The sequence below is a fragment of the Anguilla rostrata genome, chromosome 8 (genome assembly GCF_018555375.3).
Source record: "Anguilla rostrata isolate EN2019 chromosome 8, ASM1855537v3, whole genome shotgun sequence".
NCBI lineage: Eukaryota > Metazoa > Chordata > Actinopteri > Anguilliformes > Anguillidae > Anguilla > Anguilla rostrata.
Window position 1 is genome coordinate 3,896,085 of NC_057940.1, and position 23,858 is coordinate 3,919,942.

Sequence of the window (23,858 nt, forward strand, 5' to 3'; positions counted from 1 at the left end):
CCTGTTGCCATGGCGACAGAGAGGCTGGTAAACAGCTTGTTTGGCACAAGAGCCTCTCACCGCTGAGAACGCCAAAGAGAATTATAGAACAGCTCAAAATCACCCCGGTGACAGTTACAGCTAAACCTCGGACTGCAATCTGACGCGAGGCACACACACACACCAACACTCACACACACACACACACACACATACTCACGCACACACACACACACATACATACACACACACGCACACACACACACACACATACATACACACACACACATACTCACGCACACACACACACGCACACACAACAACACACACACTAACACACCACACATACTCACGCACACACACACACACATACAACACGACACAACACACACACACACATCACACCAACACCACAACACACCACACACACAACACCACACACACAACACTACACACACACACAACACACACATACACCACACACACACACACACTACACACACACACACACATACTCACGCACACACACACACACAACATTACACACACACGCACACACACACACACACACACACACACACACACACACATACAAACACTCACACTCAAACACACACAAACACCACACACACACACACTCACACAAACACTCACTCACATACACACACATACACTCACACACACAAACACTCACACAAACACTTAAACACACACACTCACACAAACACATACACACACCAACACTCACACACATACACACACACACGCACACTCACACACACACGCACACACACACGGATAATGTAAAGATTGGGAAAGTTTTAAACACAATACACTTAACCCCTCCCCCCCCTCCACCAGACCCGAAATAGCACTTTATCTCCTCAAAACACCCCGCCCGGGACGCTTTCCCCCCAATTCCAAAAACAAGCAGGCCGTGATGAAAGAGCTCAATATCAGCCGAAAGATGTACGGCATCAATAAATCATGTGCGGTGGGAACCCAGACTCATAAGCCCATTGGACGGATTCATGCTACAGCCTCAGCTGCAGTCTGTAATGCTAACCCCCCACCCCTACCCCCACACCATCAACTTCAAGCAGTAAACGAGCCCGTGTAGCACACCAGGAGCCTGCTGTGCTCAGCAGGAGCTGTCGCCCTCTGCTGGCCACTTCATCACCTGCAGTTACACGCCACAAGTGCTGCCTTCAGCGTGCCACAATGCTCGTGGCAGCCATGAGATTTGGGAACGTCCTCATCTCACAACACAAGAGTCTCTCCGTACAGTAGTTCTCTCTCTCTCTCTCTCTCTCACGCACACGCACACACACACACACACACACACGCACAGCCATACCTGATGATCAGCACTGTAATAACAAAACAAGAATAAAAACACACAAAAAAAAAACTTGTGCGAAAAAAATGAATGACGGAAGATGAGAGATCTACCGTGCACGCAAGCACAGATTGGTTTTTTCTAAATACTTGTTCGACGGGGCAGAAATTGGGAAGCCTGCCGCTCGCTAATTTTCCGGTTTGTTTGTTTTAATTTTCGCTAGAGCGCTACCTTTCTTCCTCTTCTTTTTTTCATTTTTTTTTTTTTTTTTCAAATTAATTGCGCACGAGTTCTCCGAACGCCGCCTCCTTCTGAGCGGCGCCTGTTTTCCACGCGGCTGCTCCGGCGCACGGACCCTTTGTTGTGCTCTAATTAACGAGAGCGGGCCCTGTCCCCGAACTCCCAGAATGCACTCTGCTCACCGTGCAGGGGACCAGACAGAGGGACGGCACGAGTTCCCCAGAAAAAGGGCTGCATGTCAATGATTTATTCATTTCATTCATCTATTCATTCATTCATTCATTCATTCATTTATGTGTTTTATTTGATAAATGATAAATGTTTAATCGGGATGGCATCATAATGCATTTATGGGCAGGTTCAGTCCATGTGGGCCACATTACAGGTGGCTGACTACATTATCCATAATTCCTAGTGCACATATTTCTGCCTCAGGGCATCCAAAGAACAATTCCTGCTCTCAAATCCATGCACAAAAAAACAAAATTCATAGATGATATCACAGACAGAAAAAAAGAAACAGGATTGATCAACTCCTTCGCTTGCTTCTCTCTCTCTCTCTCTCTCTCCCTATCTCCTATCCCTCTCACCTCTCTCTCTCTCTCTCTGCTATCACACTCACTCCATCAAGCTTGCCTGGCAGTTCTTTCCAATCTTGCCTGCAGCCAAGCTGTTTTCACACTTTTCACAAACCATGGGGCACAGGCAGTGGCAGACTATCTCTCTTTCTCTCTAACACATACACACACACACACACACACACACACACACACACACATACACACACACACACACACACACACACACACACACAAGCATAGGCGCACACACAGAGACACACACACACACAAGCATAAGCGCACACACACACACACTTCTCTCGCAGTCTCGCGTTTCTTGGTCAGATCTGCCAGTAAAACGGAGCGGCTTTGCTCTGCAGGCTACTGATTTTTAAACGTGCGGCTGCCTTGTGAAATGCTCGACTGTGCTAAAATACTCGACTGCGTTTGAAGCGCGGGAGAGTGCGCAAATGCGCTTCTGTGCTCATACGTGTGACTGTGTTTGAATGCATGACACTGTTAAATAAGTTTTATCCCCCCCCCCCCCCGCCCCGCTCTCTGCTTCACCAGGCTGATTTCGTATCCGAAAAGCACAGGCAGAGAGAATTCACATTCTCATCTACGCTGTTGCACTGCCACCAGCCCCCCCCCCGAACACCCGTGCCCCCCCCCCCTTGCCTTGTTGAGGGTGATAACAGCCTCCCTCCCTGACGTGCTGATGTTGAAGGTGTCCCCGGACTCCCCCTCTATGACGCTGTACTCCAGCTCGGCGTTCTCCCCCAGGTCCGCGTCCGACGCCGAGACCCGGCCCACCTCCACCCCCGGCACCGCCAGCTCCGACACGGAGAACGACCACACGCCTGAGAGAGGGGGAGGGGGGAGAGAGAGAGAGAGAGAGGGGGGAGGGGGAGGGGGAGAGAGGGGGGGGAGGGGGGAGAGAGAGGGAGGGGGGAGGGGGAGAGAGAGGGGAGAGAGAGAGGGAGAGAGAGACGGGAATGAAAGGGGTGGGAAAGAGAGAAAGGGGAGTGAGAGAGGAGGAGGAGGGGGAGGGGGGGGAGGGGGGAGAGAGAGGGGAGAGAGAGGGGAGAGAAGGAGGGGGAGGGGGAGAGAGAGAGAGAGAGGGAGACAGAGGAGAGAGAGGGGAGAGAGGGGGGAGGGGGGAGGGGGGAGGGGGAGGGGGAGAGGGGGGAGAGAGAGAGGGAGAGAGAGAGAGAGAGGGGAGAGAGAGGGGGAGTGAAAGGGTGGGAAAGAGAGAAAGGGGGAGTGAGAGAGAGAGGAGAGAGAGAGGAGGGAAGGGGGGGAGAGAGAGAGAGGGGTGGTGGAGAGGTGGGGAGTGAGAGAGAGAGGGAGGGGGAGTGAGAGAGAGTGAGGGGAAATGTGTGAGAGAAAGAGAGAGGGGGGGTGGAGAAGTGGGGAGTGAGAGAGAGAGGGAGGGGGGGAGTGAGAGAGGGGGAGGATGAGAGAGAGGGAGAGGGGGGAGTGGGAGAGAGATGAGGGGGAGAGGGGAGAGTGAGAGAAAGAGAGACAGACAGACAGACAGAGAGAGAGAGAGAGAATTTTGAATTTATTAGACGCTTTATTTGGACATTGTTAGCCATTTTAAAATAATAACAAATTCTAAATAATATTATGAATGAACAAACAACAGTTCAGGTGCAACACAGAGCAGACACACTGCTTCGGTACTACAATGAGAGCAGGCATCACAGAGAAAAGAAGAACAAAAAAGGGTTCAGAGACTCAGTTTGACTTGGCGTTCGGAGAAGAAAAGGGTGAGAGTAACAGAGGGAAAGAAGAGAAGGACAGAGTGCGGGGAGAGAGAGAGAGAGAGAGAGAGAGAGAGAGAGAGAGACGTGTCTGAGAGCAATTTTTCCAGCATTGAAGCAGAATTTCTGAACTTTTGATGAAATATTAATGGACGAAGGAGGGGGGAGAGTACAGAGAAAAAGAAAACGATAAAAGAGACGGAATATTCACCACAACCATTTTTAAACATTTTTAATTATGAGTGTTTTTTTTTTTTTCCTTTTCCTTTTCTGATGACGTTGAACTTTATTAGTAGGAACGAGTAATTAGAACTCCTTCCCATATTGCCCAGCTGCATTCCTCATTCCATCACCACCATCGCAGCCGCTCTAATTGTCACGCCTTATGAAAGATTCTGTGAAATTAGAGACAACGTGGAGCCTGGTCGGGGCCAGGAGCGAGCAGCTCCTCTTGTTTTTAGGTCACAGCTAATTAGGAACCACACCTTAAAGGGCTGAGGGGGAGCCAGGCAGGAACTCCACAAAAAAAAAATGCAATATTTTTAGACCGATGGAAATGCTCAGAGCTTCTGGGAGTGTGTGTGTGTGTGTGTGTTTGTGTGTACAATGCTGAGTGTGTGCATGTGTGTGTGTGTGTGTGTGTGTGTGCATATGTGATATACTGCATACTTCATGCTTTTACTCCACTGCTGTTTTGTGGTAATGCGTTTCTCATGATTTAGGCCTGCTGTGGGGGAGAGCTGGGCTCACTGTGAGAGGGGATCTGGTTCAGACGCACAATTCATGAATGTGTCTGCACTTCTGCTCTAAAACCGAAGAGAAGACTGCCGCCATCCTCCTCTCTCACACACACACACTCACGCACAGTAGCAGACACGCACACACACACACACGTGCACACTTGCACGCATGCACACAAACACACTCACACAAGCACATGCGCATGTGTATGTGCTCACACACACACACACACAGACACACATGTACACACGCACAAACACACACACACGTGTACTTGCTCATACATACACATAGACATTCACATGCACGCACACACACACACACAGACACACAGACACACACGCACACACACGCACAAACACACACACACGTGTACTTGCTCATACATACACATAGACATTCACATGCACGCACACACACACACACAGACACACAGACTCACACATACACACTGCCACGCACACACACGTACACACACATGCATGCACACACAAACTCATACACACTCACACATACGCACACACACTCACACGCACTCACACACACACATATTAATTAATGTTGAATTTGTTCATGTCTGTTTTTTCCGTTCCCTTCTTCGGTTTTTGTCTGTAAAGCGTATTGTGAAAATTGCTGTGAAATGCGCTATAAAAATTAAAATTTGATTGATTGATTGAGCGGTTGAGGGACTCACTCACAGCTAGACACGGTCCCATGTGGGGACTGGAACCTGCGACCAACCCGCCCACGTCCTGAATATTGGGAGCACCGTAACGTGCCCCTGCACACCCCCCTCCGCCCCCCCCCCCAACGCTCCCCAGAATAAGCATCCATAAGTGCCCCACATCTGTCACTGACATCACCCCCCACCCCTCTCCACCCACAACTGCCGTACACAGCCTACATCCATCACCCCAGGGGGTGGGGCGGGCGAGGGCGAGGGGGAGGGGGGGGGGGGGGGATTGTTCAATTTACATGGAAATCACTTCTTATTCTGGGAACCCAAAGTGATGGCTCTGCAGGAAAACACAGGGAGCTTTAAGCCGCGTTTTGTCCTGCTTGGGGGAGGGTGGGGTAACTGCAGGCACCTGCCGGGGGAAAGAGGAACAGGACACAGGAAACAGGAAACAGGAAACAGGAAATGGTTGGCTGAGACCCTACTGTATATCCAAGATAGACTAAAAAAAAAAAATCAGACCAGAAACAGAACCTAAATACACAACCACAACCATACACAATCACAGCCAACACCGCAATCACACCCAAACACATAACCACAACCAACACCATAACCACAGCCAACACCATAACCACAGCCAACACCATAAACACAGCCAACACCGTAATCACACCCAACCACATAACCACAGTCAACACCATAACCACAGCCAACACCATAACCACAGCCAACACCGTAATCACACCCAACCACATAACCACAGTCAACACTATAACCACAGCCAACACCATAACCACAACCAACACCATAAACACAGCCAACACCATAAACACAGCCAACACCATAAACACACCCAACACCATAACCACAACCAACACCATAACCACAGCCAACACCATAAAAACAGCCAACACCATAAACACAGCCACAACCACAGGCACCAAATACAGAAAGAGAGGGTCGTAAAATCAATTCCCCACTGAATCAGGATTGACCAAATGCTTGTAAGAGTAGAAATAGGACTAACATGGCATTTGCCTGCAGTGTTATACAGAAATTTCACAAAGACTTCATATGCCATTTATAAAGCACTTATAAAGCATTTATAACGCATTTATAACACACTCGTGGGCACAATTCCTAACTAAGGCTTTCTAAATCATCAGTAATAAACACCAATGCTTCATTAAGCCTTATTCAGAGTGACATACTGCAGACTACATACACAAAACATCCATATAAAAATAATACGAGGTATGACATTATAAAGCAGAACAACTTCTTTCTAAAGCAGTCACATGGCAGTGACAGTGTTACAGTTCTGACTAAGTTACATCGGCAACTAATTAACTAATGAGACAATTAATAAAAATAGTATTAACATATATTTTTTGTGTCAACATCAACTCACACTGAGCCAGTCATTAACACAAAATCTTCAAGGTGAAAGATCACAAATATGTGATTAGAATGTTCTTAATGAATATTCTAATGCTGATGGTAACAATCACTGCTGGTGATTGAAAGCGATGGAGTTCTAGAACGCTGGCTTAGAATTCTGAAAAAAATAAATAAATAAAGACGAAAAAACCGACTCTTCAAAGGGTGAACCTTGCTATGTAGACGCCAATGGGCCCTTGTAAAGCTACTCAAAAATGATGGGAGAGTGGCGAAGCATTAGCTGCAACGTTTTTCACATAATTTGCATGTGGTGAGTGGAGTCCTCTCAAGGGCCCGGACTCCAGTAAACGCTAATGGAGTGTTTTGATGTATGAATGAATGCTTAATTAGTTTGACTGTAGTGTGTTGAAGCAGTAGCAGTGACCTTTTTCAAAGTGACCATACTTCTGTTTTGTTTTTTTACACCCTACAGAACACGCAGTACTGCAGGAGAGCCAGTGACTATTTTTTAATCTTAAAGTTCCACACTGCTCCTCTGACCACTGCTCCACACTGCTGCTCTGACCACTGCTCTATACTGCTGCTCTGACCGCTGCTGTACACTGCTGCTCTGACCACGGCTCCACACTGCTGCTCTGACCACTGCTCCCCACTGCTGCTCTGACCACTGCTCCGCACAGCTGCTCTGACCACTGCTCCCCACTGCTGCTCTGACCACTGCTCCCCACTGCTGCTCTGACCACTGCTCCACACTGCTGCTCAGACCACTGCTCCACACTGCTGCTCTGACCACTGCTCCACACTGCTGCTCTGGCCACTGCTCCACACTGCTCCACACTGCTGCTCTGGCCACTGCTCCACACTGCTCCACACTGCTCCACACTGCTGCTCTGGCCACTGCTCCACACTGCTCCACACTGCTGCTCTGGCCACTGCTCCACACTGCTGCTCTGGCCACTGCTCCACACTACTGTTCTGACCACTGCTCCGCACAGCTGCTCCGACCGCTGCTCCCCACTGCTGCTCTGACCACTGCTCCCCACTGCTGCTCTGACCACAGCTCCACGCTGCAGCTAACTTTGAAACAGCCCTACGGTTTTGCCCAGTAGGCAGGAAAAAAAAATCAGCTTTTTTCATAAGCGTGCATATGAAGCAGAGTCGGGGAAAACCCCGGGAGAGGAGGGAGCAGCCTGCTGACAGGCCCAGCTGAGCCCGCACAGGCGGAAGATAAAAAAATTAATAAATAAAACAGCGCTTCCGCTTCGCTCAGCCACCGCGCGGAATTAGCGGCAAGTTTTGAGCCGAGCTGCCAGACAGACGACGGTGCCGCTCGGAGAGAGGTGAGGAGGGGCCCTGCCATCGCGCTCTCTCAGTACGAGCGGAGAGCCGAATGCAAATAGCATCGCACTGCAGCGCACCGGACACGGCCGGCATCAAACACACTGACCTCCCTTTAAATGGGCTTACCGCACGCGTCCCTGCGGGGGCACGCATTAGTGTGTGTCTGTCAAACACACACACACACACACACACACACGCACACACACAGACACACACACACACACACACACACACACACACACACACACACACACAGACACACACACACACACACACACCACACACACACACACACACACACACACACACACACACACACACACACACGGACACACACACACACACACACATAGTCATGCACACACACAGACACACATAGTCATGCACACACAGAGACAGACACACACACACACACACACACAGACACAGGCACAGACAGAGAAACAGACAGACACACACACAAACACACATATGCACACACAAAAACACACAGACATATACACACACACACAGAAACAGACAGAAACACACACACACACATGCACATACACACACAAACATACACGCACACAAACACACACACACAGGTTATAAAGAGAACGAAGAATGGTTATGGAGGTTATCATGATGATACTTATTATTATTATTGTTATTATTATTATTATTACCACCCGTATTATTTCAGTTTTATCCTTTAGTGTTTCCGGAGGTTTTCGCAGGTGTTAACCTTGTGTTGCTAACGTCATACGCATCTACTTGTCCTCTCTGTCTTTCTGTCTCTCTCGTTCTCTCCCTCTAGCACTCTCTGTACCCATCTTCCGTTGTCTCTCGCTCCGCGCAAGGACAAATTACCATGTTTATCATTCTGTCTCTCTCCCTCACTCCACTCTCTATGTCTCTGTCACTCCCTTTCTTTCACTCTCAAAGGACAAATGCGATAATAGGTCATACAAGATTATTCTTCTCTCTATGTTTTTTTTTTTCTTTTTTCTCCCTCCTTCCGTGGCCAGCCCCAGAGGAAATTAATTAATATTATTTATGATGAAAGCTCGCTCACAATCGCTGTTCCCTATCTGGCCCTAGGATAGAGACAGCAATCCAGCTAGGCCCCACCTGTCACTGTATCAGCGACACTCTCTGCTGCCCCCTCTGGCAGCACTGGGGAAATGCAACCACTTGCAGCTGAGAAACAGGCTCCTCTTAGACAGTGATCTGGGAGCGAGCTTCACTGACCTCACACACACACACAGCCTGCACAGGAACACACAAGCCTGCACAAACCTGTGACCACCGACCCGAGCTGTTTCAAATTGGAGTTTTAGAGCTGCTAAACCTCCAAAAATAAACACAATGCAGGGTTATATTTGGGAACAGAAAACACTGACAGAAATGTCCGTCTGAATAAAACTCTAATTCAAATACAGGGATATGTTTGTAGAGGATATGCTAAAGCGTTGTCTGAACTGAATTCTGACTGTAATGACCGTAGCTGGCAAATAAATAAACACACACACACACACACACACACATATGTGTGTGTGTGTGTGTGTGTGTGCTTCATCGGATATACCTAAGATGTTACTCAAATTTCTTACACCTATACTTTTCAGGTTTTTTCAATTGAACATTTTTAGGTCACTCAAACAAACCTCCTCATGTTCTAGTCTCATAATTCCCCAGGATAATCCTGGTGAAGGCAATGAGGTGTACACCAGCGAAGAGTCCAAGGTTCAGAGCCAATTACAGGTGTGCTCCCACGTGGTACATTCTCAGAAAAAAAAGTGTATGAAAAAGTTCCTAAAAAGGTACTAATTCTTGTCACAGGGGCAGTAGCCTATAGGCGCATAAAATTGTACCATGAGCCAGCAATTCATAATTTATCTTTTGCTTGTGAACGGTGCTCAGTATTAGTTTCCAAATAGAACATTGTTGTGCATTCAGGGTACACTTGGGAAATTTATTCGGCAAAAATGTACCTCCACTGAACCTTTATTTTTTGAGAGTGTATTTTTAAGGTGAATCTAGTGGTCTCTGGAGATCTGAGACCATCGGGGTTGAGTATGAAAAATGAAAAAAGAGGTGGAGGTGGCTGTGCTGAGGAAGAGGAGGGCTCAGCCTGAGTGTGAGGATGATGAAGACAGGAAGAAGTTAGGAAGACCCTGAGTGCACTCAGTACCCTGACAGGACTGCAGAAAACTTTTGCTTTTTGGCTGAGCAGGGTTCTCACTGGACTACACAACAAACAGCAAAGCAAAGTCTGCTTCCTGTACTACCGTTCCCATGACAACTGTAGTGTGTGTGAGAGTGTGTGTGTGTGTGTGAGTGTGTTTCTTTGTCTGAACAAAAAAGTTTACTCTTTCTCTCTGTCTCACTCTTACACACACACACACACACACACAATCACACTCACACACACACATATACACACAGACACACACACGCAAACACACACAGACACACACACGCTCTCTTACACACACACACACACACACACACACTCAGCAGCGGAAACACTGACTCTGGCTGAAGCGGGGCGGGTTGTCGTTGACGTCGCTTAGGCGCACGGTGACGGTGGTCGTCCCTGACAGTCCCCCCAGGTGGCCCCCCATGTCCTTGGCCTGCAGGACCACCAGGTGCTCATCCTGAGTCTCCCTGTCCATGTCCGGCACCGCCGTACGCAAGATACCTGTGTGGACAGAGAGAGAGAGAGAGAGGCAGAGAGAGAGAGAGAGAGACAGACAGAGAGTGAGTGAGAAATTACGATTAATCCATGACATTACATTACAATTACAGGCATTCAGCAGACGCTCTTATCCAGAGCGACTTACACAACATTCTGCGCGGCATTTAAATTGCATCCATTTATACAGCTGGATATATACTGAAGCAATGCAGGTTAAGTACCTCGCTCAAGGGTACGACGGCAGTGTCCTACCTGGGAATCGAATCGGTGACCTTTAGGTTACGAGACCAGCTCCTTACCCATTACACCACACTGCAGCCTATGACCATTTGTAATTGCAGTAGTATTAATTATTTAACCATGTTGTACTTCTACTGTCGTGCTACTTGTTTAATATGTCTCTTGTTCGCTTTGGCAATATTTACTACGGGCCACGCGCACATACATAAAACTTGCAGTGGAAAATGCAGCTTGACGAGAGTGTATGTCAGTGCGTGAAATTAACGTCGTGTTAACTAACGCTACAGCTAATTATGCCATCAGCAAATGGGACCGCGCACTAATCAATCGCGTTTTGCATATGAAGCAGAGCTCAAAAAAAAAAAACTCCTGTTCGGGTGCGTTTAACACCTTCATGGGACGTGGAAGGAAACTGATGTGTCTTCCGGTGTGTTACTATTTTGTATTAGCACTGCTTCCTTTTTCCTTTTGGTTTTGTGTGCTGCCGTGCCTCTTTGTGTGTCCCCTTTAAGTGTTGATGATGTCACGGCCCTGCTGGAGCGAGACACATGGTTTCCAGGGGAACCCTGCTGTCTACGTGACGCGATGAGGACATCGCTAGGCAACGTCACTGGGGAGACACATGTTTACAGATTCTGATATTGTACGCCTGGTTATCGCAACGCAGGTATATTTCATTCCGTAACAGGTGCGACGCGCGAACGGTGCGTATCCCGACCCCGCCGCCCCAAAATGAGGGACTGTGATAATCCAGCTGTGGCGGCAACCGTTGGCTGAAACGATCCGGGCGCGAGTGTTACGTCCCCAGCCTCTGCTCGCCTGGGCAGTGCAGGTGGAGGTAATACCCAATTGCTTAATTGCTTGATTGCCTCCACCTGCCTGTGGCCCAATATAAGCCCTGCAGTATGAAGCTGGGGAGTATTGTTCTTTGGGGTTTTTCTTTTGTGTGGTTTGCGTTTGGTAGGTTTTTTGTGAAGGCCCCATAATTTTGTGAACTTTTTGTGAGTTTTTGTTTGTTTTAGTTTGTGTTTTAGATAAATACATGTCTGAGTTTGTGTTTTTTAGATCAGTTTCTGTCTTGTTTTTTGGTGATTTGGACTTTGTTTGTCGCGACCCTTCGAGCCGGCCGTAACACAATCGTGTAATCAACGCGAGGCCCGGGTATCGGCGGGGCGAAACGGGAACGCTGCGGAAGTGGGGAGGTTCTGCCGTAGGGGTCCCCCTTTTTATTTCTCCCAGAAGAGTAATTGTCTCCATGGCTGGGTGTTTGTCGCAGGAGTCGCAGGCAGGGCCGTCGCCAGAGTGGGGGGCGGGGGGGCGGGCGGGGGGAGGAAGGTGGTGATGATTCTAGGGGTCTGTAGTTTTCGGGGGAGGGTGGCACGACAGCTTAAAAAAAAATTAAATTCAATTTGTTTTATCTAAAAAATGGGCGCTCAACGCAATATTCTTTCAGGGGGACCCAGAATTCCTGGCTATGCCACTGGTCGAAGGAGCCACTGATTCCATGCAGTTTGTCTGTTCTCTAGTCATGCTGTGTCTTTTGACATTTTTCGTGCTTTCCTTGAAAGTTTTTGATGGCAACTATAATGCAGCCACAGTCCTTGCAATGCAGCCTACAACATGTAACAAATCTAACTTTAAAGAAACAGAAATAAGAACAAACGCACAAAACGTCACCCTGTTTTATTACAATTTTAGTAATGCAATTTGAGCATGCTCTGTTTCCAACAATTTTCCGTTAAAGGCAAAAGGCGTGCTCTTTCCGTGACAGACAAAAGCAATTAAATGCACCAGCTTATCAATGCATTTGCTTTTTTTATTTTTTTACTAGCGGCAGCTTCTGCCCATTGATTTTTCTGAAACTGCAAACACTTGTAATTTAATTATTTCAATCATTTCCCCACAGCCGCGCACGAGATCTATCGGTTCATCTAAAAAACGAATTTTTTAAAACACTCCGTGATTTCTGCGTCTTTTTTCAGCTTTCCATAATTTTTAACAACTTTGCCGAGGCTGCTCCGTGACTCCAGATAATATTCTCTGTGCCGAGCGGCCATCTTTCATTATTGCGTGGCGGTTTAATCTGCGCCGCTTCGATTAAGTCTTGCTCGAGGAGCTGAAATAGTGGCAGCGTCCTTGTGAAGATTCTCTCTCAGGGCACCTTCGAGGTCCATACCCGCGTCTCCAACCTTGCTTGTGCCTTCATTTTACAGAGGTGCAGAAAATTCACTTCACTTCAGAGGGTGCAGAAAATTCAAGAAAAAAATCGACCCTCGTTAAGCGCGTGAACTTCGGTACAATTCGACGGAACGCATAATCAGCCACACTTCACAATCCCTCCGCCTGTTAGTTGCGCAGTCGATCCTCCCGTACAGGCGTACGCATCAAGGGGAGAAGCGCACCTGGCGATGACTCAGAGTACACAACACTGCACACCGCGCTTCCAGCCCCACAACACCTGTTTCTCATTCTCTTTTTTTGCCACTTTTTTTCCCGCTTCCCACCCGCGGACGCTGCCAACCGTGTTCGTAGGAACGTCTGACCAAGCCGGAAGTACCGCTGCCGGGGACTGAACCCGGGTCTCTGCGGTGGTAGGCGAGTGCTTATACCTCTACACTACCCAGACGGCCCTGGGCGCCTGTTTGATACAGCACATGCATGTTTCTGGGGCCCCGATGCGGCCTGCATTATCTGCACCTGAAGCCAGGCTTAATGAATCTGCCACTGTATTTGTGTATTTCATGCCAATAAAGCACATCGAATTGAAAGCAAAAGATACATGGTAAATGGACTGCATTTAAAATTTAAATTAAATTTTAAAATTGATGCCTCTCATTCACACACACACACACCAACGGTGAAAGGCTGCCATGCAAGGTACCAATCAGCTTATTGGGAGCAATCAGGGGTTAGGTTGTCTTGCTCAGGGACACTTCGACACGCCCAGGGCAGGGCATCGAACCGGCAACCCTCCGACTAACAGACAAACGCTCTTACCTCCGGAGCTGAGATAGAGAGGGAGCTAACTCACAAACAGATGTCCACAGGTATACACATACTTTCAATTTCAACTCCTACTTTTCGCCACCCCCATCTCCCCCCCCCCCCCCCCCAGAGCAGAGGGGAGCTGAACTGCTCCCTCCCTCGTAATTGAACTTCCAGCGTAACCCACAGCAGACATACCAGCCCCCCCTTTCATTACTCCCCAAAAACCCAGAGGAACCATGTCCTCAAGCAAGGCCTTACGCGGACCGAATACTCCCCCTGCCACAGATCAATGAGAAGAATGAGAAATTTAAACAGAGAGTGCGGACCTGGCGACCGCAGCCTTGCTATTGGATGTCGGGAGACCTAATCAATCCGGGTTTGTTCAGTGAACAAGGTCGTGCAGACTGGCCAAAGCTGGCACAGCCTTCTCATTCAGCTCAAAATGTTTTTCTTTTTTTTGTTTTTTTAAAAACCCAACAATGTCTCACAAGAGCTATTTTAAAAATGACACATTGTTCCAAACATCCCAAAAAAATGAAAAAAAAAGGAAGACAACAAATATTAGACGTTTTTGATGCACATCTCTTGTTTTGTAGACTTGTGAACTAAATGTTTCAGCAGTACATTTTGTTTCATTCCATGCCAGGAAAGCTCCATTTAAATTAAAAGTTTTGAAATTTGAATCAGACAGCAAAAGAGAGAAAGACAGGGAGAAATAGTTTTTAGGTCAACATTTTAGATTAATACTAAAGAAGAAAAACATGCATAATATTCAATTAATTATTACACATAATTAAAAGCAAAGAAGGGGTTGCAGTAGTGAACAAATCAATACATTTTGCCTCCTCACCAAACAAGAAAAAAAAAGAATAAAAAAGGGGGGAAGCAGAAAGGAAGACAGAGAGAGAGAGGGAGGGAGAGAGCAGAGCCTGAGGAAGAAGGGTAGTCACATTCGATCATATCCAGGAAGTGGGGAACTCCTTATTCTCAAGTGATCTCTGTGAGTACACTAAAGAAAAACCAGCCAGCAGAAGCACAGCAGTCATGACAGAGAAATCAAGAGAAAGAGTGAGAGAAAGAGAGAGAGAGGGGGGGGGGGGAAGTAGGAGAAGCGCCTTGGGCACTGCACTGTTTGCTTTTGTCCACTTATAAAAAGCCTGTCCCTGCTTGAGAATTGCTGTCAGACCTGGGCCCTGGCAGTAAACATTATGAAAAGCTGCATGTCTCAGCTAGGCAAATATAAGTTCATACAAAAGCAAACATAGGAATATAGTATATTCTACCCACTAAGCTTCTGAAAGAGTAGTCATTCTGAGCATGCTGTATGCGTGTGTGTCTACGTGTATATGCATGCATATGTGTGTGCTCATAATAGAATTTCTGTGTGTGTGTACATTTGTGTGTGTGAATATGTCTGTGCATGTGTGTGTGTGAATTTGTGTGTGTGTGTGTGTGTGCACATGCATTTTGTGTGTGTGTGTGTGTGTGTGCGTGTGTGTTTGTGCATGTGTGTGTGCATATGTGTGTGTGTTTGTGTGTGTGTGCATGCATGTGTGCACGCAAATGTGTGCACATGCATATTTCTGTGTGTGTGCATGTGTGTGTGAGTATGTGTATGTGTGCCTGTATGTGTGTGAGTATGTGTATGTGTGCCTGTATGTGTGTGAGTATGTGTATGTGTGCCTGTATGTGTGTGTGTGTGTGTGCATGTATGTGTGTGTGTGTGTGTGTGTGTGTGTGAGTAAGTGTGTGTGTGTGTGTGTGTGTGAGTAAGTGTGTGTGTGTGTGCATGTGTGTGTGAGTATGTGTATGTGTGCCTGTATGTGTGTGAGTATGTGTATGTGTGCCTGTATGTGTGTGTGTGTGCATGTATGTGTGTGTGTGTGAGTATGTGTATGTGTGCCTGTATGTGTGTGTGTGTGCATGTATGTGTGTGTGTGTGAGTAAGTGTGTGAGTATGTGTATGTGTGCCTGTATGTGTGTGTGTGTGCATGTATGTGTGTGTGTGTGTGTGTGTGTGTGTGTGTGTGTGAGTAAGTGTGTGTGTGTGAGTAAGTGTGTGCGTGTGTGTGTGTGTGTGTGTGTGAGTAAGTGTGTGTGTGTGTGTGTGTGTGTGTGTGTGTGTGTGTGTGAGTAAGTGTGTGTGTGTGTGTGGATGGTGGTTGGGGGGTCAAAATGAAGTGAAATGCTGTGGGGGTGGTTGTGAGCTTTTCTTGCCAAAGGCAAATTTTGTCAGTGTCTAAAAAAAGTACAGTCACATTCCATTACAATCATTTGTGCCTCTAACCCCGTCCCCCACCCCCCACCCCCCCACCCACCAACCCACTGTTTCTACATGGATTTGCCCTTCTGCACCGTCACCCTGCTTGGTGCAATTTCTGCTAGATCACTTGGCACCTATTATCCTACCAGGGAGGGAGACTGACCAACCCAAACATCCACTCCATGAGCTTATACTTGTCAAGTGACTGCTGTAGAGTAGAGCCATAGAGCCTGCCCAAACACAAACAGGAAAGAACCGTCCCAGGCGAACTCTGATTCAGAGATGCAGGACACAGGACAGGAACTGAGAGAGGCCAATCAGAGCGTAAGGGAATGGAGTACAGATGGTGTAAAGGCCAATCAGAGTGAGAGAGAATGGAGTAAAGGCCAATCAGAGTGAGAGAGAATGGAGTAAAGGCCAATCAGAGTGAGAGAGAATGGAGTAAAGGCCAATCAGAGTGAGAGAGAAGTAAAGGCCAATCAGAGTGAGAGAGAAGTATAGGCCAATCAGAGTGTAAGGGAATGGAGTAAAGATGGAGTAAAGGCCAATCAGAGTGAGAGAGAAGTATAGGCCAATCAGAGCGTAGGGAATGGAGTACAGACGGTGTAAAGGCCAATCAGAGTGAGAGAGAAGTATAGGCCAATCAGAGTGTAAGGGAATGGAGCAAAGACGGTGTAAAGGCCAATCAGAGTGAGAGAGAAGTATAGGCCAATCAGAGTGTAAGGGAATGGAGTAAAGACGGTGTAAAGGCCAATCAGAGTGAGAGAGAAGTATAGGCCAATCCGAGTGTAAGGGAATGGAGTAAAGACGGTGTAAAGGCCAATCAGAGTGAGAGAGAAGTATAGGCCAATCAGAGTGTAAGGGAATGGAGTAAAGACGGTGTAAAGGCCAATCAGAGTGAGAGAGAAGTATAGGCCAATCAGAGTGTAAGGGAATGGAGTAAAGACAGTGTAAAGGCCAATCAGAGTGAGAGAGAAGTATAGGCCAATCAGAGTGTAAGGGAATGGAGTAAAGACGGTGTAAAGGCCAATCAGAGTGAGAGAGAATGGAGTAAAGGCCAATCAGAGTGAGAGAGAAGTATAGGCCAATCAGAGTGTAAGGGAATGGAGTAAAGACGGAGTAAAGGCCAATCAGAGTGTTAGAGAATGGAGTAAAGGCCAATCAGAGTGAGAGAGAAGTATAGACCAATCAGAGTGTTAGAGAATGGAGTAATGGCCAGTCAGAGTGAGAGAAGAAAAGACAAATCAAAGAAAGAAAGGAGTGTAGGCCAATCAGAGTGAGAGAGAGGAGTATAGACCAATCACAGTGTAAGAGAACGGAGGAAAGGCCAGTCAGACTAAAGCCTTTGTCACGTGACAAGAATCGAAAGCTGCATTCAACGGCAAGTAAGGCAGTGGCCACACATGAGAAGAATCGAGTCTGACGGCAAGTCGAATGTTTCGACCCCCATCGCGTGCAAGCAGCTAAAGACAAAAAGGACACAATGACCAATCAAAGTAAGAGAGGAGGAGTGTAGACCAATCCGAGTGAGAGAGAGAGAGAGAGCGAGGAGTACAGACCAATCAGAGTGAGAGAGAGAGAGAGAGAGAGAGAGAGAGCGAGGAGTACAGACCAATCAGAGAGAGAGAGAGAGAGGAGTACAGACCAATCACAGAGAGAGAGAGAGCGAGGAGTACAGACCAATCAGAGTGAGAGGGGAGAGAGAGAGAGAGAGAGAGAGGAGTACAGACCAATCAGAGTGAGAGAAAGAGAGCGAGGAGTACAGACCAATCACAGAGAGAGAGAGAGCGAGGAGTACAGACCAATCAGAGTGAGAGAGAGAGAGAGAGAGAGAGAGAGCGAGGAGTACAGACCAATCAGAGAGAGAGAGAGAGAGGAGTACAGACCAATCACAGAGAGAGAGAGAGCGAGGAGTACAGACCAATCAGAGTGAGAGAGAGAGAGAGAGCGATGAGTACAGACCAATCACAGCGAGGTTCCTACCTGTCTGTGGGTCGACGGAGAAGAACTGCTGTCCCTGCAGCAGCGTGTACACCAGCCGGGCGCTGTTCCCATAGGTGGGGTCGTCCGCGTCTGTGGCGGTCACCTGGATTATGGATGTACCTGAAAGTGAGACGGAGAGACAGAGCGGGTCTGAAAATGGCAGACAAAAAAAAAATATCTGAATATAATCACTTTTTACAAATCTGCTTTTGCGGTGTGTTTTGACGGCTATGTTCATTCATAGTGGGGGAGCATATCTGATAGGATTTGTAAAAAATCACTCTTTGCCTTCACCACGGCATTAATTCTTAACGCAACCCGGATGGCTCAGCCCATTAAACACAAACGCATTTCGACTTTCGCCAATTATTATTTTGCTATTCTCACTGGGATCTGTCGATGGAGTTTTCCCGTGATTGCAGAGCAATATTGGCAAACGGTTTAAGATGCGAACGCTGGACAAATAATGATTTGTTCCTTCCTGTCTCGCTGATCAAAAAACCTTACGTGACTGGATGCGAATCCCAAGACACAGCTCCACGGCTGTCTACAGTTTGAGGGAAACCGACTTGGTAGCATTTTGGGATTTTTTAAATTTTATCTTTTTTTTTACTCATTTCATTGTCTGGGGCACTCCTGGTGGAATTCAGAATTATTCAAAGGATAAGACCCCAAAAGTCTACAGCCATTGAAAGGCTACAGTGATGGAAATGTAGAAGAAAAAAAGCACGCACGTCTCAAAATGACTGAATACAGTGAGGGGTCTTGCGTCAAGATCCGTGGGGTTTAAATTGAGTTATGTCTGCGCAAACAAAAGTGAAATTTTTATGCTATTTTTCTTAACGTATATCCCCAGCGTAGCTATACCAAAATCGGTAGTTGGTGATGGTGGTCCTCCTGAGAAACGGCATTGAGGGCAACAGGCGAAATAAACCTGATGCATCACGTTGCTCTCCATCTCTCTTTCATCCCAACTGCAGCAATCCTCTCTTTTTTCTCTCTTTTCTCTCTGTCTCTCTCTCTCTCACACACACACACACACACGTAGGCACGCACACACGTACACACACTCACACACAAGCACACCAGGGTTTATATATTTCTCTCCAGGTTTTCTCACTGTCACTGCCTGCTTTTCTCCTCTGTTCTGTCACTCACTCCCACATTCTTCCCTCCCCCCACCACCCCCACCCCCCTCACCCTTCCTTAAACACTTCCTTTCCATGCAGGTACGGTACGTGCCCCCCCCCCCCCCCCCCAAACACCCTCCGCCTCCTCCAAACAAATTAAAAGACAATCAACCTCATCAGAAAGAAATTGAAATTGCTGGGAAATATTACAGTGCGGGGGGGGGGGGGGGGGGGGGGGGGGGGGGGAGACTACATTTCCCACAGTGCATTGCCTGACACGCTCCACTGGGAAGAGGGTATTTGTGAGAGCAGCTGTTGCTGTTTTTGACATCAAAGTGCTGACAGTGTCACCTAGAGAGATTGGGAAAGGAGAGTTAAGAGAGGGCGAGAGAGAGAGAGAGAGAGAGCCAGTCAAGAGCAGATGACAGCATGGTCTGATGTATCACTTGTGGAAGGGCTGGCAGAGACAGGCATTGAACATCAGAAAACAAATAATCACCCAGAACAAAAAGAAATTTGAATGCAGGTTGATGCAACTTTCATATGATCACTGAAATAGACACTTGACGACAAACATACATTGTAAATCCCTCTGGATAAGATCAGCTGCAATATATTGCTATATTTATGCTATATATTGTAATTTAACATGCAGTCCTGGAGGGCCGCAGTGCATAGTCCTGGTTTCCTTTAAAAGCAGTTGATTTTGGCCTTGGAAAAGAGGTGTGTTTATACCCTATGTTTTGTTTTTCCTGTGCTTTTACAGTTTTTTTCAGAATTGCACTGAACAGATTTTAATTAGCCCGTGTTACAACAGAACGACAGCACCCCCCCCCCCCCACCCCCCCCCATGCTGCAGTACCGATGTTGGCCATCTCTGGCACGATGGCGCTGTAGGGCCCGTCCTGGAAGACGGGCGGGTTGTCGTTGATGTCCTGCACCCGGATGACGAACTGGGACGAGGGCTCCAGGGCGCGGTCCGTCTGGCGGTCCGTCGCCGTGGCGATCAGCCGGTACTCGTCCTTCTCCTCGCGGTCCAGCGGCTTGGTCACGTGGATGTTGCCGGTCTTCTCGTCGATCACGAACACCGACCCCGCCCCCTCCCCGCGGAGGACGTACTTGGTGCGCCCGTCGCCCCGGTCCATGTCCGTGTGCAGCTGAGAGAAAGGGACGGGCAGGGGAGGAAGGAGGGAAAGGGAGGGAAAGAGAGAGAAAGAGAGGGAAAGAGAGAGAAACAATGTATTTCGGCAACATTAACTAAACGTGTTTTGCGCCAATGGAGCATATTGAACTGAACTAAACTGAATGTGCATGTCCTCCTGAGGCTGTACAGAAACAAAGTAAAATTATTTTAATTTCTTCCGTCCAATACAAGCGTCTTGGGGGACAAAACCAAGCTGCCCCCGACTTATTTCATTTTTTAAATGTATTGGACGTCCCGTGCGGCGTAGGTTTTCAGCGTAGAATAGAACACGTGGTTCTTGATTTTTTTTTTTAAAGCCGGGGGGACTCATGTACCCCACAACAGGGGTAAAAAAAAATGAACGACCGGGTCGTGGGAGGACGGCGCAAACACGCTCTCCCAGTCTGGCCTCACACACACACACGGGGTCCAGGTCCAAACACACTCTCCCAGTCTGGCCTCACACACACACACAGGGTCCAGGTCCAAACACGCTCTCCCAGTCTGGCCTCACACACACACACAGGGTCCAGGTCCAAACACGCTCTCCCAGCCTGGCCTCACACACACACAGGGTCCAGGTCCAAACACGCTCTCCCAGTCTGGCCTCACACACACACACAGGGTCCAGGTCCAAACACACTCTCCCAGTCTGGCCTCACACACACACAGGGTCCAGGTCCAAACACACTCTCCCAGTCTGGCCTCACACACACACAGGGTCCAGGTCCAAACACACTCTCCCAGTCTGGCCTCACACACACACACAGGGTCCAGGTGCAAACACACTCTCCCAGTCTGACCTCACACACACACACAGGGTCCAGGTCCAAACACACTCTCCCAGCCTGGCCTCACACACACACACAGGGTCCAGGTCCAAACACGCTCTCCCAGCCTGGCCTCACACACACACACAGGGTCCAGGTCCAAACACACTCTCCCAGTCTGGCCTCACACACACACAGGGTCCAGGTCTACTGGGTGCCGTTCGTTCGCGGGCGCGTTCGGGCAGGAAGTGGTTTACGCGGCCCGTATAAACGCGTGTGTCCCACCGCCCCCGCCCTGGCGCGTTTCGAGACCCAGCCGTCCGCTCGTATTCCTCCCGCAGTCCCGGGTTTTCTCAAAACAGACTGAGGGAGAGGGGGGGGGGAAAAAAGAGTGTAAAGGAGATTTGGGGATTTGGCGGTGGAGCTGAGGAGGCCCCGGACCCCTCTGGATCCCTCTCCCGGGCCGTTTCACACACGGGTGTCTCCGTACGGCCCAGCGGAGCCGCCACAAAGCCCTCCCCTGTAATTCAGCGATCAGAGACGGACGCCATTAAACCGCCGGCCTGCCCAGAGGCTGTTAATGACCCGAGCTCCCTGCCGCCCCACCCCCCACACGCCAACCCAGGGAAACACAACTAAAAAAAGATTGGTCTTTTAAACACTACACAATAAATATTTTGAACATGCTTGAACGTGCTGCGAGCGTGTAATTTATGAGATGTGGGCTCAGTGTGAGATTTTGTTGTTCAGGCCGGTGAGGCGAAGGGTTGGGTTGCCGTGGCGACGGGTTGGGTCGTCAGGGCAAGGGGTTGGGTTGCCGTGGCGAGGAGTCAGTTTGCCAATAGTGAGGGGCTGGGTCGCCGTGGTGAATGGTGGGGTTGCCTTGGTGAGGGGTTGGGTTGCCATGGTGAGAGGTTTGGTCATCGTGGCGAGGGGTTGGGTTGCCATGGTGAACTGTGGTGTTGCCTTGGCCAGGGGTTGGGTTGCCATGGCGAGATGTTGGGGCACCGTGGCGAGGGGTTGGGTTGCCATGGTGAACTTTGGTGTTGCCATGGCAAAGGGCGGGAGGCGGTGGCGGAGGGACCCCGGCTCAGCAGGGGATGTCGAGGCCTCCAATTTCGGGGCTTTTTAAATTGAGAAGGCTCATGTATGTCACGTGATGTCACTGCGTGCCTGTGATCACTGTGATGTCACTGCCGTGACACTGTGATGTCACTGTAGCACTGCAGTGACACGTGATCATGTGATCACTGCGGTACCAGTCGCAGGGCTTGCGGCGCGCTGCAGCCTCACTGCTGAGGCCTTAATGATGGATCGCAGCCAAAGTTTTAATGAAACTCCCCCCAAAACCCCCCACTGTGTAGAGAGAGGAGTCAAAACTAAGAGAAAAGAGAGATGAGAGAGAGAGATACAGAGATACAGAGACAGCGGGGGGTAGAAAGAGAGAAAAACACAGAAAGAAAGAGAACCCTGAATGTATTTATGTTTGTGTGCGTGTAATAGAGAGAAAGAGCAAGAGAGAGACTGGGGGAGAAGAGAGCGAGGATGAGAGAGAGAGAGAAAGAGATGGCAAGTCTTTCTGTGTGGGTGTGCATGTCTGGATGCGTTTGTGTACACATGAATACGTGTTTATGAGTGTCTACATAGTTGAACAGGTCTGCCTGCCTATCTATCTGTCTGTCTGCCTGTCTGTCTGCCTGTCTGCCTGCCTGCCTATCTATCTGTCTGTCGTCTGTCTCTATCTCTCGCCTGTCTGTCTGTCTGTCTGTCTGTCTGCTGCCTGCCTGTCTGTATGTCTGTCTTTTGTCTGCCTGTCTCCTGCCTGCCTGCCGTCTGCCCTGCCTGCCTGTCTGTCTGCCTGCCTGCCTGCCTACCTGCCTGTCTGTCCCTACACAACTACAGCATACATTTTGAGGGTCCCTGCCAGTGAGGTCCATTCAAATCATCCAAACCCCGCCCCCCCTTACCACCATCAATATGGCATCCCTGCATGTACGCACGCGTGCTATGCCTCCTACACACGTGGGATTCGAACCTGAGAACCACAGAAAGCACAGCCAGCCTTTGCAGCCAGCCGGCTTCCCTCAGACAGATCTCTCTCTCTCCCTCCCTCTCTCTCCCTCCCTCCCTCTCCCTCTCCCTCTCTCTCTCTCTCTCTTAAGTGCAACAAAAGCAGCCGTAATCCAGGCATTAGGAAGCCCTTGTGAGTCTCTCCAGGATGACAGATCTGAGCAGACCGAACCATTAGCCGGCTGGGCCCTCCAGCGCGGTATCTCTGATCTCCTGGAGTACCGGGAGAGAGAGAGCCGGCAATATGCTCCTCTCCCAGCCTCTTAATCATCGAAGGAAGCCGGCGTCGCTAACGCCGCGTAGCGTTCTCACAAAGCCGTAAATCACGGTCCGCGCCGCCTCCCGCCAGGCCCACGCCGGCCTCACCCGTAAAAAAAACAGAGAGAGAGAGGAGGGAGTCGTTACGGAAACGCAGACGACAGTTAATTTTAAATGCACCTGAATGGGCAGGCGTACCGACGCAGCCTATCAAAACTCTCCTAAGCAGCCGCAAGCCCGCGCT

The 23,858-nt window shown here is 48.8% G+C and overlaps 1 protein-coding gene across 1 annotated transcript in view; it reads right to left on the reverse strand.

Moving 5' to 3' along the window:
* The window catches only part of LOC135260566 (uncharacterized), a 99,176-nt gene that overhangs the window by 13,770 nt on the left and 61,548 nt on the right, over positions 1-23,858 (reverse strand). Inside the window, exons 3-6 of the mRNA XM_064345896.1 lie at positions 20,196-20,490; positions 18,204-18,323; positions 10,565-10,732; positions 2,797-2,978 (exon numbers count right to left, since the gene is read on the reverse strand). Of these exons, the coding sequence (XP_064201966.1) occupies positions 2,797-2,978; positions 10,565-10,732; positions 18,204-18,323; positions 20,196-20,490 (765 nt within the window). The remainder of the gene's footprint in view (positions 1-2,796; positions 2,979-10,564; positions 10,733-18,203; positions 18,324-20,195; positions 20,491-23,858) is intronic.